Here is a 17,727-nt window from a genome sequence, read left to right on the forward strand (position 1 = left end):
CAAAGCCAGTGCGGGATTTTTCAGATGAATAAACTGTGTGCTTGCTCCTCTAACCTTATGTAATATGTTCTTACAACGATGAGGAGCAAGGAAATAAAGAAACCAAGGACAAAGAAAAAAGCTTAATTAATGTTCTGGGCTGGTTGATATCTGCATCGAGATCTCTTTTATAGCTCTGCTCTCTCTTCTTTTATTCTGTGGGTTACTAACATTTACTGCAATGCATCACAATCCAATTTTAATTTAGTGCTGGCTCTGAGCGCCCAGTGTGGTTAAAACACACACACATTCACATCGCTCATGTCGAAGCGTCAGGGCGGGCGATGTTTAACAGGAGTTCATAAATATGCGGGACACATTAGCACGGTGTTAAGTAAAGACCGCAGCACTTTGAAGTCCTCCTCCTATCCTGTCTTCCATACTCTCTCTTTCTACAATATTCCCCTGAAATTCCTTTTCTCCATCCACCTATCTTTCACTCCTCCTCCTCCTCCTCATACCCTGGTTAGAATGGCAAATCAATGCACAGGTCCCCACTGAGGGTGCACACTCCTTTTTTTTTTTTTATTCCCCATCATTTTTAACAGCCTGAACTTAAGAGTTGCCATGGCAACAGGAGGAGCAAGGATGGATAGAAGAAGAAAAAAAGGGCGTCTTTCTCAGAGGTAGCGAGGCACGGAGAATAAGCAATTGATGAGATATTACTTGGTTGATGTAGGTGAGAGGGTGAACCTAAGTGGGTTATTGACATTGTGCTTATAGAGTTAAATTAAGGAGATTCAAATTATGTGCATGACAGGAATATTTTATATATATATATATTTAAGGAAAACTGGGGGGGGGGTTGAATTTATTCCTCTCTTTGGCTTCACATTCTGCGCAACTCCTACAGCCAATATCAGATGGAGAGAGCAGAACAGAGGGAAGCAGGGAGGTGTGGGAGATGGAAAGGCTTCAACAGAACTAAGAAGGGGATGGTCAAGAGAGTAGAAGATGATAACTGACTGTCCCCTCGTGACTTTAAACACAATTCAATGATTCTCTCCTCCCACCGCCTTTCTTCTTCTCTCGCTGGTGCTCTAGTTTTGGCCGGCTGCCATCGCCGGGGGCCGTAACAGCCAAAGTGTTGGTGGCAAACTGGAAAACGAGTGGGCGATGGATCGGTGCTGTGCGCTCACACAAAAATAAACAGAAGGGGTGTGGAGCACAGGCTGAGGAGTGTTTGTGTCTATATACGTGTGTTCAAGTTCCTACTGTTTTCTGTACCCTCTCTCCGCAGTCGGCAGACGACCTGCTGGTGGCGTCAGCTGAGTGTCCCAGCGACGACGAAGACATTGACCCCTGTGACCCCAGTTCAGGTGAGACTACCCCTCCCGCACAACTACTCACATCACACTGCCTCTTCGAAGGTCGTGTTTTTTCTTCATGTGTTCACCACAATCCCGAAACCCTTAGCTCGTTCCTGCCGCTTGGTCGCCCGCGACAATTCATTTTTAATTTCTACTTAGGTTTTTGCCTCAAGGCATCCCCTAACACTCTCCATCCACTCCCTAATCGTCATCTTCATCTCTTACCCTCCCCTCCCCTTATCCCTTATTTAATCTTTTTTTTACAGCAGTTTCTTTCCCTTTTTTTCCCCTTTTTTTTCTTTTCCCCTCACTCTACCCCACGCATAGAATTCCCATGCAAATCATTTCACAACAATCATTGTATATGGCGTCATACTGTGCATCACCACTCTGCAGCCCTTGCTTGTCATAAAGCGTCAAATGTATGTAATAAAAGTGATATAATGTGCACCTGTGCTCTGGCCCTCCTCTCAACACATTATGTGAACATTATGTGATCATATGTAAATAGTTTTGGCTCTAAGCTGCAGCCTTCCCTTGCCAGCAAGTATCATTATGCAAGAAGCACGTCAAATAATTCATCATAATGATGCATTGTATCTTCTCGCTCCAGCCCTCCAACCATCAACCTGGCATGTAGTACAAATAAATAATGCGTGCCGTAAACTGTGCTGTAACATCACTTGCCTCCCCCTCTCCCCTCACAGCCCGCCCTCCCCTGCCGGAGGTGAAGGTGTTCCCAGTTCCATCCGAGGTGGTTCGGGAAAGCAGCAGCACCACTGGTATGGTGGTGGGCATCGTGGCTGCCGCGGCCCTCTGCATCCTCATCCTCCTCTACGCCATGTACAAGTACCGCAACCGCGACGAGGGCTCCTACCACGTGGACGAGAGCCGCAACTACATCAGCAACTCAGCCACACAGCCCAACGGCAGCGCCAAGGACAAGCCGCTGGGGATCACCAAGATCTCCAAGAACAAGAAGAACAAAGACAAGGAGTACTACGTCTGAGGCGGAGGACGTCCAACATGCAGACATATACGCATACACCTTTATATATAACGGTATATGTACATAAATAGATATATTCTCCAAAAAAAAAGAAAAAATACACACATACACACTGACATAGACATGCTGATGTTAATGTTTACTCTCCAATAATCACATCTGCACACATGCTGGCAAGCACAAACATACACACGTTCAAGCACACATACATTTAAGCACAAACATACACAGACACATGTACGGACTGGCCCAAGGGCATGGACCCTTATTGTACAGTATTTACCAATGAGCAGAGCCTCTGTGAGAGGCTGATTTTATGAACATAAACACCATTCCAAACGATAAAAAAGCACCAGTTCAACTACCAGTTAAGAACCATTTTGGGGCCAGCCAGATTTTAAAAAAAGACATTGGGACCTCTCGCGTTGGACTCGGGAGAGTTCAAGGAAGACTTTTAAGTGAAGCACACGGCAGACTGAGCGTGCCGAGCGAGAGGCGGAGCAGAACCAAGATGGTGTAAAAGCACCAAGACGAACACTAAGTGTCTCTTCCAAGCTTCTTGGCCTTCCTGCTCGTCAGCAGATGGGACTCGCTGAAGCGCATGAGGATGCTGAAGAAACAAAGCACACTCACGGTCCAAGTCTTACCCCGAGCGACGGGACAGGGAATCAGGGTGTAGCCATAGAGACGGTGACGTACGAGTGAATAGGCAGAGGCGTGGCTGGTGCCGGTAATGTAATGGATGGTGCTGATGTTTTACGGCACCCTGTAAATCACAAATGTGAAATCAGTGGAAAACTGAGAGATATTTTCCTGGACAGGATACTTGAGACTTCAGATGCTACCTACAGACACCAGTCGTGCATGACTGCGGTGTCGCACACACACACATACACACAGCACACGTGCACACACATGAACATAAACAATCTAAACCTGCAGACATACACGTACCTGCAATGCTAAAGACCCACCATATCTTCATAACTGACACTGAAGACTATACAAGAAGACTGGTGAAAAGGACAACGATCATTATGGTAATTGTTATTGCAATGATAATGATGAATACGAAGAACATTTGGGCAGAATAGACCCTTTGGGAAAGGGATTGGGGGGGGGGGGGGGTGTCTTATTGCACGTGAATTATCTTACTCCGTGTGATTTATACCGCGTTGAAACTCCAGAGGTTACACCGTGACGCACAACCATCATAAACCTACCACCTTGGCTTTTCAAAGCGGTTTTTTAGCCTGTGGGATTCCACCACGATTTAATCTCTTGAGTCGACTCTCAGTTCAAATCCTCGTTTGACAAAGTGGGACCATCTCGAGTGTGCTGCATGCCTGAGTCTCTGAGCCGTGCCGTGAAGTGGTGGAGTGTCCCACTCATAAGTCCGGAGGTGGTAGGTGTGTTTGTGGGAGGAGGAGGAGGAGGAGGAAGAGGAAGAGGAAGAGGACCAGGAGGACGGAAACGGGGTTGTTGCGGGGTTGCAGTGTAACTCCGGCGCAACAGCCTGGACGCGTGCACCCACCGCACGCCACGTCCTCTTTTATAGCCTGATGTCGTATAGGCCACGCCCACTATACCTGCTCTAACCAACCACCTTTCTTTTTGTTTGGGGGGGGCTGCAAAAACCAGCCGAGGAAAAGAATCAAAACAGGACAAAGTAAATGTCACCATGTGTTGCTAATAGATAGAAAAGTCCAATTCATGATGTCATTGATTATATGACAACCTGAGTTGCTTTTGATTTTTATTGTCTCTCTCCCCCTTTTTCTCTCTTTCTCTTTGCGTCCTTTTCGTCTTCATGCTATTAGTTGACTGATTTATCAACGTTCACGACGTGACCGACGCGGCTCAGACAGATGGGTGTTCTGGGCTCCAGTGTTATTATCTGTTTACGGACACTTCTGCAGCGTCTGAGCCCTCTACAGCTCAAGGATCGTAGCCCCGTGATAGCTCAAAACAAGCCCCTGCAGATCTTCCAAGCAAGGTAGCCAACCAGACAGATGCATGCAAAATGCTGGAGAGCAAGAAAGGACATGAAAGGGACTTTGTGTGGGATTTCAAAGTATAAAATGAACTTAACATATGCCCTTATTCTGTCCATCCTCAACTGGCCTTGACCTCCTTTTCCTCTCTTCTCTTGTTTTCCCTTGTTTAGTATGTTTCCCTATCTGCCCTCCCAGTGCCTCCGTGTCTATCGCTTTCTTTCCCCTCTATCTCTGTTGTGTTGCCATCTGAAACAAAAAGGAGGCGTCTCAATCAATGGGATTCTACATCTAGGTGTTCATTAACCATGTTTATTTTCTATATGTACAATTTTTCTACAGTATTTTTCTTTTATTTTTATTGTTACGGTTCTTTGATGAACATAAAGTGGAAATTTATTATGAAAAATAGTTTTGAAGATTAATGAGTAAATAAAATATTACCCAAGTGAGCCTGGAGTGCGTTTGTTTGTTTGTTTGTTGTTGTTTGCTCCCCGTTCACTTGCAGACAGAAACACTGTGTCCGGTTCCCGTCGGCCATGAGAGCAGACAAGTGGCCAATGTGACAAACTAAAATAACTCGTATTGTGTTAGAAAGCAGAGCTTAAACGAATAGTTCAACCTTGTGGAAAAGACACATATTTGCTTTCTGGTGGAGAGTTATATTAATACCATTGTCATGTATGTCTGTTGGATACACAGCTCACTGATTAGCATGTCAAATCTCGTTTGTTTCATCTGGACAAAAACAGAAGTTGGAAAATGACAATTAGTCGTTTTATGAAGGGTTTACCTTATGTTTTTACCCCCATGTTGTGCACCTTTATTTTAAATACTTATCTTAATGCACTTAACAAACACCATACCACATATTAACTAGTTTGATTTAGAGATGCAGGTAAAAACATATACAGTATATTTGGGAAAGAATTAGTCGGATAATCGTCAAATTGTTCCACTAGTCAGCATTTTCTATTCATCGGTCCTTGTGAAGAAAGAAATCTTGAGATGTGCTTTATTTATTCTAAGACAAAGCCGTATCCAAGACAACAGCTTCTATTCGAAATATGAACCTTTCATTTTCACAAAGTTTAATGACTTTGTGAGCACAGAATAGCGTCCATACATTGGCCTTTGCTTGCTTATCTAATCAAAGACTGACATATATAAACGCTAATTAAATTGCTGCATTGTTTGAAGAACAAATACGAATTATTTTAAAGTTTGTAGCAGAAATATAATTCCACATTTCCATTAAGAGTTGAAAATAATTGGTAGATTAATCGTTAATGAAAATGAATTGTCGTCGCCCCTTTATTGGTAAACAAAAACCAGCTGATCGTGGTGCTGATCTTCACAGCTTACAGAAATAGTCCTTTAACTACCTGCTCCCAACAAACTGTCTCCACATTGCGGTTTCCCAAACATGTCTCCTATTCCCTGTCACCGCTTGCTCTATAAAGTAAGGAAAGTTGCACCTTATCCTCCAAGTCCCACTGAGTCTAACTGGGACAGGAGACACACATAAAGACCCCCTCGCACACACCACACAGGGCTTTGAAGTACGACTGCGAGTGGTGAATAAGTCTCTGCAGAGTTGCTGTTTGCCGGATGAAAGAGCCCCGAGACTGCAGGGCTGAGCGTGCGTCCTCAGGTGAGCGAAGCTATTTCAACAAACACCTCCCGAGCATCTTGTTCCCTCGCTGCTCGTCTTCTCTTTTTGCTTTGAAGCGTCCGTGCTCAACAAAAGGCCTGTGTTGGGCTGTAGCCGTCTGCCGCTGTGCTGTCCTTGACCGCATCGGCTCCGATAAAGACACGGCCCTGCTGTATTCAGAGGGTAAACAAGAAACAACTCCAGGGCTCACTGGGTGGCCAGTAGGCCCCTTTTTCACAGCGGCCATTTTGACTCAGGTGTAATTATTAACATGAATTATGACCCTGCATTAAGGTGGGTCAAGGCCCTGGTATTGTGCATGGTGGCACCCTAAATAGATCCATGATTAGTTTGATCAAATACACCTGAGTGACACCTGCTCCGACATGTCAAAACGGGCTGCTTCGAAGACGGCCTTTTTCGTTACATTGAGTCAACAACAACATTTACGTTTACACAGTCCAATAAGGCCAAAAGGCTCATTTTCGCACCGGGAAAAACAAAACGTGGATGGATGAAAACTGCCGAGAGAACTTCCTTATCTTTCACTGTAGGAGATACGTATTCAAATGTGTTTTAAAGTGCAGGTGACACAAGCATTTGGTGATTAGTTTTAGAGATACGCTGTATCGTGCTGTATAAATGTCTGCCACCCCCAGGTGGGTCTACTAACATGAATGATGTCTGTGCTCCGTGAAAGTGCCCCACGATCTCTCTGTGAATGGAAATGTGCTCTCGAGGGCCTCAGGAACGTGACCGCCTTAACGGGCTGCCTGCACAGCTGCATTCTGCAGCATGTAGTTAAAAAACGACTTCATATTTTCATCCACAGCTCCCGCGCACAGGTGCAGAGCAATCAGCAAACCACTCATCAACAGATGCACATCATGTATCGGCACGTCCACCTGCACACAGGTGGATCTTCCTCTTCCTCAGCCCTTCATTTTCACTCCTTCGCGCAGCTGCCTTGGTCAGCCTCGATCTCCCCGTCTTTCTTTCTCTCCTTTTGTTTCTTCCGTGCCGTGTGTATAGGCAAAACTGTGGGAGAGTGCTTGAGTGTGTGTGTGTGTGTGTGTGTGTGTGTGTGTGTGTGTGTGTGTGTGTGTGTGTGGTCGTGTCAAGCGCTCAAGGCTGCGTTTTTCTTCCTGCTTTGGAATAAATCATAACGAGCTCGGTTCATCCACATCAAGTTCCCACAGCACACCTCAAGCATTTATGTTTCAACACAAGAGGATAAGTGTAGAGAGAAGAAGCTGAAGATGTATAAAGGAGAACATGTCAAATGAAAGATTTTGTTTGTGTCATAAGTGTGTGTGTGTGTGTGGGTGTGTGTGTGTGTGTGTGTGTGTGTGTGTGTGTGTGTGTGTGTGACTGCAGAGAGTGTCCTTGCAAGCTGGCTGTCCTGCTGACGTGTGGGGAGTGCAGCAGAAAAGAATATTATGTCCATCGCTATCAAAGTGTGCTCATCTTTCAACACAAATATGAGGCAGGAGACAAAACAGGTTCACGCCTGTTCCCCATAATTCTTCTTTTTTTTCCGTTTGTTGACGTGACTTTGAAGCTAAAAAGAAATCAATCAACGAGAAATAACATACTCCCTGATGTCTGTATTATTTACTCCTAAACTGTAATTAATCCAGATTTACTTACCAAAAAACAACGACAAACTATTACAAATTGAAAAGTAATTTAAAAACAGAGGAGCCTCCAAAAAATATAACTGAATTCAGCAATAGATAATAGTGTTGGTAATTCAATTCAACACGGATTATAAAAAAAAAAAAATATTATAATATTTCTTTAACTCCCACTTGGTCTTTCAGAGACACCACACCAGCACCACGATGGAAGAAAGAGTTGGACTTATTATTCAAAATGTTAATGTGAGTGATTAATGTATCTTTCTTCATTATTAGCTATATAGCTAACCTTCTTTAGCATTAGGATGTTGGCTAAAAACCTTTTAGGCTAACTCGTTATCTAGCGTTACATGATGTTGACAGTTTTTAGGGTTCATGACATATTAAAGCCAAATAATACAAACTCGGTTCCACCAAAAGGTTCTCGCTCAGCGGCGGAAGAAGTGAGTTCACGTTTGTACTATTTTAGAGTGTATGATTTTTAAATGTGTTTTGAATAAGACATTTTATACGTTGTGCTCTTGTGCAAATGTCAACCCTGTTGGAGTGTGTGTCTGTTTTGCTTTGAAGAAGATATATAAAGTGTCAACGTGGAATGAATAAACAGTGGAAACAGATATTTGAAAATAATTGTCTCTATCGCAACATCCTATCAGGATCTGGTGCTTTTTACTCACACACACACAACCCAGCAGAGACCTCCTACATCCTCATACACCCATAGAGCTTTTTACCCAGTCCCACCCCTGTTGTTCACCACTGCATGGCACAAGGCACCAGAGCGCCTCACGTGTATATATATATATATCTTCTTCTTCTCTCTTCGACCCGGCGGTCACTCACTCCAGAGTGCAACGACGGACAAACGGGCCAAAAAAAACATTCATCTCAAATGTGGAATGTGATCTCTGGTGGAAGACCTGTCAACATGTAAAACACCACGTGGTAGATAGAGAGACGTAAACAGACCAGAGTGGGAAGGTAAAGACAAAACGAGGGGATTTGAAAAGCCTAAAGAATACAACAACCTGGACTTTGATCAACGGACTGCAGCGATGACAGTGACGACTCTGATCGTGTTAATGTTCGTGGGGGTGAAGACGGCAGCGGCGTCGGCGCGTGGCACTGAGATGGATATTAAACCTGGAGTTGAGACCGCCTGCAACAAACTGGGCTTCAGGGACACAGAGATTCCCTCCAACATCTCCAACGACACGCAATGCCTGTAAGTACATAGTTCATGCACACGTATATATATATATATATATATATATATATATATATATATATATATATATATATATATATATCTGCAGCACAGTTGGGAGCAATGTTGTTGAATGTTTACTTGCCGGCACCTCAGAGGATTAGTTTGGAAATTTCCGGCGACGTTAATGTGACATCGAAGCTGCATGGCTCTTGAGTTCCTCTTCTTGTTGGAAACGGTGTAGAAATGTCAACATTGTATTCTTTGGACTCATTCCTGTATGTTTGATGTTTTTTTCGTAACAGCATAATTGGGTGTTGTGTTTTATTGTGTTCATTGTTGTGGGGCTTTTGAAAAAGATGGGCCACAATGGAACCAGTAGAAGCCAAGATATCTTGACTTTTAGCCTCTGGTACAGGTCATGCTCTAAAAACACTGGATACTACATTTCCCATAATGCAACTCAAAAGGCTTCTTTGGTAAGTGCCCGTGTTTTTCAAACTCCATTCTTCCTTCTTTTTTTTTGTATGCAGGCGTTCTGTTATATATTTGTAGTCTCCCTTAAAATCAACCATCTGTTGTTTTTACAGACATTAGAAGGTCAGAGTAGTACTCCTTATTATGATGTTCATGTGTTATATCAATGTAGGGTCCCTCTTCTCAGTGTGGGACACTACAAGTGACATATATCAATATTTCAGAGAATTCATCCCAAAATAGTCATCATCCTACACTGATAAAGCTTCAGGGAGCATTGCATGCACACAATTCAATATCACATCCCATGAGCGTGCATAAGCATTTAGACGTTCCTCTATAATCCTGGCTCATCTCCTCCTGGCTGAATTTTACACTGAATTCTTTGGGGGGGGGGGGTTCAATGACTGCCAGCGTAACCAAAGCTTTCTAAAGTTCCCACAGATTAAAGGTGCCCTGTAGAGTTTTCTTGTAAACAAACAAAAGTTAAATCTCCATTCAGTGTTTCTCACGAATGCCTTTTCTTCACTCCGGATTCAGAATAGTGCATTTTACAACTTTTAGGACCTAATGATGAGGACTATTCTTCGTACTTGGAAGTTCATTCATCTAAAAAAAAAAAAGTAAGTTCATGGGGCAAGTATTTTTAGGGCGCCATGGCATCATAGGATTAATTCATTGTTTTATCCGCACGCGGTGCACAATTACAATTCAAACAATTACGGGATGAGTCCTAAAAGTAAGAATAAAAGTAGTTCAAATAGATGAACTAACATTGGTCACCTTAAGTTACTGGCCATATTAAACCAGGTGAGGCGAGAAAATCTTGTTTCCTAAAATATCAAACTTTCAAAGAAGGACATCGTATTTATTCTTTTGAAAGTTATGGAGGTGTTGATTGAAGGTCGGTTTAGGTGTTTTTGACAAAGTGGCACGGAGCTGCGTTTAAAACACTGACCTGTTGTTTTGGCCCTTGAAAGGTTTTGAAGGAATCTCAAGGCCAGAAAGAGAGGGGGGGGGGGGGGGGGGCTTCCGCATAAAGATTGCAGCATAAACATGAACTTGTGAAATACAGATGCACGTAATCTTACTCACAAATCTAGCCGACAGAGACACACACACACAGAGACGAGGACGTACTTTGTGGCAGAAGTATAGCGTCCGATCCCGAGAGAAGTTCAGTGAACTCCCAGCCTGCGATGTGTGTGTTCTCATCTGCTCTGTTCTGCTCGAAGGTCAAGGCTCAGGAACAGTGGGGATATTTTACAAGTGTGCAGCACCGGAGGGCCATTTCAGATGTGATGCACAAGTTACACCGGGTGCAAAATAAAGCTGGAGATCTTTATCTAGAGGCATTCGGTCCACAAACCTTTGTGCATGAAAAATAAAATCCCCGACACGAGTGAGAAAATACTGGTCGTGGATTCGCTGATCTGTTATTCAGGCCACGTGTGACAGGATCCCACCTCACGTCGCCGCCACCCCACACAACTAAAATGGCCACGAATGACTTTGTTAAGATTTCTCTTCAGTGATTACATCCTTGTGAGACGTGAGTGGTCCTTTCTTCACCAACAGGGAAGTCGTGAAGACGCAGATCACTAGGATTTCCCACGGCGCCTTCACCAGCCTGCAGCATCTCAGGGAACTGTAAGTGTCATGTTGTTTAGATTAAACATTAATTAAACATGAATGTCGTTCTTCTTTAATCTTTGATGTGGAGCATAATGAACGGAGGCGAAAACACTCAAGATCATCCAAACAGAGCGGAAGTGATCGAGTCTCACCGGTACATTTCTCTCTGCCTGTGGTTTTATTCCTCCAAATTAAAGAATGGGAGTTTAATACAGTTTTGTGTTTAACTCAATTCTATATGCGTTGCATAACGCTGGAGTATTAAAAGTAATGCAATGTCTTCAGAGTAACTATGTGAGATTGAATCATAGTTACACTAATGAAAAACAAGAAAAAAGCCTGACAGCTGATATGAATGTCCTTTGCTTCTTTACACATTTGGGTTTCCCTTAGCTTCATCTCTGAGAATGTCGCGTTGACGAGCATCGGGGCTTTTGCATTCTCTGATCTCCCTGAACTCAGCAGTATGTGAGTATAAGTGGCGGGATGTCGGCAGTGGTGAAACCCTGTGAGTGTGCAGTCAAACCGCTTGTTTGTATTAATGAATACATGACTTCTTTTCAGAGAGATAACAAAGTCGAAACACCTGAGAGACATCCACCAAGATGCATTCAAGAACATCGTGAAACTACAGCGTCTGTAAGTACCCAGTGAGAGTGCAGTGGCGTGGGAATACCTTCTTCTTCTTGGGTGACAGGCCGACTTCTGAAGGGCCTCCCACTCAGAGACATCTTTTTTTTTTTAAATTTAATTCGAAAATGTTTTTTCCACAAAATTCATTGTCTATCATTTCCGGCATGTTAAAGATATCCATAACAAACAAATAAAATACTACATTTGATTTGTTATATCTTTTGAAAACAGTCTCAAGCTAACCGTAATAAAATCATTTACAAACATAACTGTTATAGTTATGTTTGTCCCAATTTGTGAAAACTGGGACAGATACACGGAGCGGTTTATGGAGAAGAATTACCATTATTAATATTGCTACTAACTATTTCACTTTTAAACAAGGACACAAATTATATGTTGAGTTTCATCTCAAATATTTCATATTTTATTCTAACAAATATCCACAACAAACCCCTTAAAAAATACTTTCTGGAATCTGGTGTAATTATTATTTCTTTTTTTTAAGATTTAAATGAAGGTTTAATAAAAAGAGGATTCAATACGAAAAGGAAGCCATTCAATACTTCATAAAAAGAAATAACAAAAAGTCTATCTGATTACTTTTGAGACATGTATGGATTATGTAGAGAGGGTATAGACAGAATAACTGAAATGTAACAATTGTGAGATATGAATTTATTCAGCTAGCCTTTCAGTTATTCAAATTGTAGCTAGTAAACTAAACTAAGATGCTGAACATGGTACATATCATGCGAGCTGAAAGTCAGCTTGTTCGCTGACTCGCTTGTTTTAAAGCAATCGAGTTAATTCTTTGTGTTTTGTCCCAGCTCTGAATAATCAGTCACAGATTTCAAACCTATTGATTGTGGAACATTCATTTCAAACAAGGAGCTCTTTGAATTATTCATTTGTTTGATTTGTGATGGAATCTCTTCACTTATTAATTGTGTATCTCTGTTAATACCACGAATGTGACGTGGTCTGATTGCTCACTGCAGCATCAGTTGCCCAGAGGGTTGCAGTGTGCACGTAGTAACATTTGGTGGTTAATCTGCACATCACAGGACCATCTCCAACACTGGACTGACAACGTTTCCAAACTTGTCCAAGATCCAATCCACAGTCGGCGGCTTTATATTGTAGGTATAAACACAACGTACAAATGAACCACAAATACCCACACACAATTGTTCGTACTTGAACACACATAGGCTATTGGATTGCACACATACCTAAATATGCCCTGAAGACATCACACTGCAGTTACAACCTGTGCACTGAGTCGTCCTTACAGAACATTAGGAACACACGTCCCTCATCTCCAGCCTCTGAAAACCCATCTTCAAACTGTCTCCCATCTGACATCTACCAGCTTCAAATAGGACGTTTATTTAAAGGGGATTGTAGCATATTTGAACATTCACATATCTGCTGTTTTTCTACTTATTTACGTACTTCTCAGTGTGTGTTGTTAAGCGTGTGTTTTTTTTATTATCTATGTGCTGCTTAGTCGCCTGCAGGAGAACAACCACATAAAGGAAGTTCCTGCCAATGCCTTCAGAGGCCTCTGCACTCAAACTATCAACCAGATGTAAGAGATCCATCATTTATTTTTGGAGCACATGCGCCACCCTCACACAGCTCCCACATGCCCGATGACGAATGCTCCCCGGAAATGCTCTTTTACTTACATTTTTTAATTAAACTTGTGGTAGACAATGTTTTCTTTCTCGTATCACAAGCAGTCATTCTGGAGAATATACGTCCGATCAATGTCTCTGCAAAAAAAGTGTATTTCCTAAAATATTGAACTATTTCTTGATTAAAAAAATTCATGCAGGGCTCATAATGGAGTACTTTTAAATTGTGGCATTACTACTTTTCAGTTTAGTAAAAATCTGAATATACTGCCAAATGTCAAAACAAATGTAGTTTGCCGACAGATTTCAAGGTCTCTAAGGAAACCGTACATAATAATAATAAACCATTTATTTGGTGTGTTTTTTTTCTGTGTACTCGTGCAGTTTTAGTCAGTTTTAGCACTGCACACACTAAAATTAGCTTTGGTAGTTCAGAGAAGTAATTGTTGTGAATTGTTGGTGTTGGAGCCACATGACTGTACTTTGGCTTCTCTTTCTAATGACAGTGAGCTCACCAGAAATGGCATCGAGGAGGTGGCAAGCGACGCCTTCAACGGCATAAAGATGAAGAGATTGTGAGTCACAGGATGAGACACGATAACAAACAGAAGATTTACCCGAAAAGAAGAAGAAAAAAAAAGTCATTGCGCGTATTTAATTTGTCTCTCTTAGATTCCTAAGAGGAAACAAACGGCTTACTCGCATCAATCCCAACGCCTTTGTGGGTTCCAGTGAGTTGGTGCTACTGTAAGAATGACACCCAACAGTAACTCACGCCTGTTTCACCCTCCTCATCATCACTTATTAAAGTAGGAGAAAATGAGAAACAATGCAGCATTTGTGGGGAGGCTCAGAAACACTTAGAAACATGCCAGATTCCAGGTAAAAAATAAATTGAGTGGTGGAGAGAGATATGGGGGTTTTTTTCACCTGTTTATTCCTCAATCAAAAATGGACCCATGTCTATTGTAGTAGCAATCAGAAACCTTATTTATTTTTCTCTCGGGCTGTCATTGCTGTCGTGTCTTGTGACGCCACATCCCAGCAATCCCTTTGCAATCAAACGGTTTGCACTTCCCATGAATCCTTTTTGCTCAGGAAATTTGAGTTTCAGTGTTTTAAGAAAGAAAGAAAGAACAAAAATAATAGCTTTTATGGACTGATCATAGGTCAGATGCCTATTACATTAACAAAACATATGTTAAACATGACATGGATTGCCACTCCTCTATTAGATACCAACGTGTAGTTGTTTGTGCAGGGACATTTCCGAGACGGCCCTCAGCTCGCTGCCGGAGAAGCACATCCTCAGTGGACTCAAGAGGCTGATCGCTCAGTCCGCCTTCAATCTGAAAAAACTTCCTCCTCCGCAGCACTTCACCAAACTGGTCGAGGCTGAGCTGACCTATTCCTCACACTGCTGCGCTTTCAAGAAAATGAAAAAAAACGGGTACGCACACATGCATTATTTTAAAAGCTGACCAAAAGTAACACAAATCACCTGTCAGCACTCAACACTCACACGTTGTTTGTGAACAAACAAAGTGACTTCACACCGCTTTTAACTTCTTTGTCTCTGAATTGGACACACTTTCAAATTGTAGGATATTTACAATTAATTGACAATTACAAAGCATAATATTAAATCATAAATGACTGACAGGAGTATATATTATACATATTTTTAGCTTGTTTTTAAAAAATGTTGATATTGATTTCTCAATGTGACTCTCTTGCGGGTTGATTGCCATTAACTAATACTGTAGTATTACTCACAGAGTAATACTATCTTGAGGTTTTGTTGTCATAAAGAGGAAAACATGTAAAAAATAAACAACAACAAAAAACAGGTGATCCATTTTCTAAGTCTGATCTAAAGTTTATGTTGTTTTGGAAAAAATGAAAACTCACCTTAAAGAAAACATGAATACTGTTAGATCCATTTAGAAAATGGGTTTGCGGTGCCCTTTACTCTTTTGTGGCTTAAATGAGTATTACAACAACAACAACAACAACAACAAAATCATCCTGGCCAATCTTTTTGGTGAAATCCCCTCATAGATGTATGTGCACTCTTTGTATGTTGCGCTAGAACGTTGTGGAACAGCATGTGCGCCAGGCCCGGGGCTGGTGATGGTGATGACCGTAACTTCATAAAGGAGCGCTGCTCCAACTCATCCACCATCGCCTGCAGCCCCACCGAAGATGTGTTTAACCCCTGTGGGGACATCATGATTGATGTCCCCCTACGTGTCCTCATCTGGATCATCTCCATCCTCGCATTGCTGGGGAACGCAGCGGTACTTCTGGTCTTGTTAGGTATAAAATGTGACAATCATGACTAACTCAACTTCTTTCTCTCTTTCTTTCTTCCACTCTACCTTCTTTCCTAATTTCCTTCCTTATTACAGTTCCTTGCTTTTGCTTTGGCTTACAAACAAATGTCTTTTCGGATTTACTTCCATTTCTTCTCTCCAAAACTGGAATTATAAGGTTTCCACACATCGGCAACACTAAGGTTTATTCTCTTTCGCAATAGAATACCAACTTGATGAGGTTTTACTGTTAATACTTATTTACAAAGCAGCTTTTGGGCCACCAAGAATTTATTTTGTCCTTTTTCTTCCCACCGTTTGCTGGCGTTGTCAGGCAGCCGCTCCAAACTGACTGTCCCTCGTTTCCTCATGTGCCACTTGGCCTTTTCTGACCTCTGCATGGGCATCTACCTGATCGTCATAGCAACTGTGGACATGCTCACACGTGGGCAGTACTACAACGACGCCATAGACTGGCAGACGGGCGTGGGCTGCAGTGCTGCGGGCTTCTTTACGGTGCGTATGCGTGCATGGAGTCCTTTGCATACATAAAACATAACAACGATACTCATAAATATCCATGTTTCTTTGAATTACAGGTGTTTGCCAGTGAGCTGTCAGTATTCACACTAACAGCGATCACACTGGAGCGCTGGCACACCATCACACACGCTCTGCGGCTCGACCGCAAACTTTGCCTGAGACACGCATGTATTGTTATGACGTCCGGCTGGATCTTCTCCTCCATCGCCGCTTTGCTGCCCACAGTCGGGGTCAGCAGCTACGGCAAGGTGAGTGCTTTGAATGCACCACACACTCTCTATTCAACTCCTTGTGACAACAATTCACTGCATGGTATTTGCTTATGTTTTGGGGGGGTACTTTTGCAGTCGGAATATGCTTAAAATATGCAAAACAGCTTTTTTAATGTGTCGCTTTGTATGACATTATATGTGTAGGATGGTGTTGTTCATTGGAGACTTATTTTCTGAATTTCCAAAGCAATGCCTTTCATTGCACACAGTTTGCGAGTGTCTAATATAACATATATGTTTTTAAAGAAAGTGAATAAGCAGCGCAGGTTTTGTTTATTACTGGAATATGTAAGTGAAATGTTTTTTTCTTTCGTCTTAGAAGCGCAGATATAGGTATTAGTAGGTGTATATTTGTCCACAAACCCTTTGAGAGTTTGGGTTTAACTGGTCCATAACTCTGCACTTTTTCTGCACCTTTTTTTTGTCAATAAATTACATTCAAGGTCCTTGAATCACTGTGTGATATTTGAATGTGTGTATTTGTTTGTGTTGAAGGTGAGTATCTGCCTGCCCATGGACGTGGAGTCTCTGGAGTCTCAGGTCTACGTGGTGTCTCTCCTCCTTCTCAACATCCTGGCCTTCGTCTGCGTGTGCGGCTGTTACCTCAGCATCTACCTGACCGTCCGCAACCCTTCGTCTGCACCGGCCCGCACCGACACCCGCGTGGCCCAACGCATGGCCATCCTCATCTTCACTGACTTTGTCTGCATGGCTCCCATCTCCTTCTTTGCCATCTCAGCCGCCCTCAAGCTCCCTCTCATCAGCGTCTCAGACGCCAAAATCCTGCTGGTCCTCTTCTACCCGATCAACTCGTGCTCCAACCCCTTCCTGTACGCCTTCTTTACGCGCACCTTCAGGCGGGATTTCTTTCTCCTCACGGCTCGCTTCGGCCTGTTTAAAACTCGGGCGCAGATTTACCGGACAGAGAGTTCCTCCTGTCAGTAGCCGGCATGGACATTTCCAAAGAGCAGCCATGTGATGCTGTTGGCCAATACTTTAAGACGAGATGAGGAAACAAGAATGCTGACTGTCATTCAAAAAATCCACAGATACAGGCTTTTTGCTTGATTGTCAGGAGGGTATTTCTCTCTCCACAGAAGTCTTATTTTTCTAAAGCAAAAAAAAGAGAATTATTTTTAGGTCTGTTGGAGATATTGACAGAATACAATGCGACCTTAAAGTTACAAGAAAAACACGTATGAAATGTTTTGGAGACACTGAACAAACTGCTAAATCATCAATATGACACCCCATTAATGACACTGAATTGTGCGTGTTTTCACGTATGTCCGATATGTTGCCAGCACACCAGCCAATGACTCTTCGGGCCTGGCCCCTGACCTGCAACAACACACA

The 17,727-nt window shown here is 42.5% G+C and overlaps 2 protein-coding genes across 3 annotated transcripts in view; both read left to right on the forward strand.

Moving 5' to 3' along the window:
* nrxn1a (neurexin 1a) overlaps positions 1-2,358 on the forward strand; it is a 49,680-nt gene extending 47,322 nt beyond the window's left edge. For both annotated transcript variants that reach the window (XM_034558384.1, XM_034558385.1), the window contains 2 exons: positions 1,280-1,358; positions 2,057-2,358. In XM_034558384.1, coding sequence (XP_034414275.1) covers positions 1,280-1,358; positions 2,057-2,358 — 381 coding nt within the window. The remainder of the gene's footprint in view (positions 1-1,279; positions 1,359-2,056) is intronic.
* A 6,343-nt stretch (positions 2,359-8,701) lies between these two features.
* Positions 8,702-17,506, forward strand: fshr (follicle stimulating hormone receptor). Its single transcript, XM_034558334.1, has 13 exons — positions 8,702-8,871; positions 10,909-10,980; positions 11,359-11,433; positions 11,530-11,604; positions 12,666-12,740; positions 13,112-13,192; positions 13,748-13,816; positions 13,914-13,988; positions 14,503-14,648; positions 15,336-15,560; positions 15,891-16,072; positions 16,156-16,347; positions 16,867-17,506. The coding sequence occupies exons 1-13, from the start codon at positions 8,702-8,704 to the stop codon at positions 17,314-17,316; spliced, it is 1,887 nt and encodes a 628-aa protein (XP_034414225.1). The 3' UTR covers positions 17,317-17,506.
* Positions 17,507-17,727: the final 221 nt, after the last annotated feature.

Source organism: Cyclopterus lumpus, chromosome 19 (assembly GCF_009769545.1).
Source record: "Cyclopterus lumpus isolate fCycLum1 chromosome 19, fCycLum1.pri, whole genome shotgun sequence".
Lineage (NCBI taxonomy): Eukaryota > Metazoa > Chordata > Actinopteri > Perciformes > Cyclopteridae > Cyclopterus > Cyclopterus lumpus.

Excerpts from the sequence above, each read along its gene's own strand:
- fshr (XM_034558334.1), top strand. The coding sequence starts at position 8,702 with ATGACAGTGACGACTCTGATCGTGTTAATGTTCGTGGGGGTGAAGACG. Across the intron at positions 14,649-15,335 it reads GGTCGAGGCTGAGCTGACCT|CGTTGTGGAACAGCATGTGC; the intron begins ATTCCTCACACT and ends GTTGCGCTAGAA. Across the intron at positions 16,348-16,866 it reads GGGTCAGCAGCTACGGCAAG|GTGAGTATCTGCCTGCCCAT; the intron begins GTGAGTGCTTTG and ends TTTGTGTTGAAG.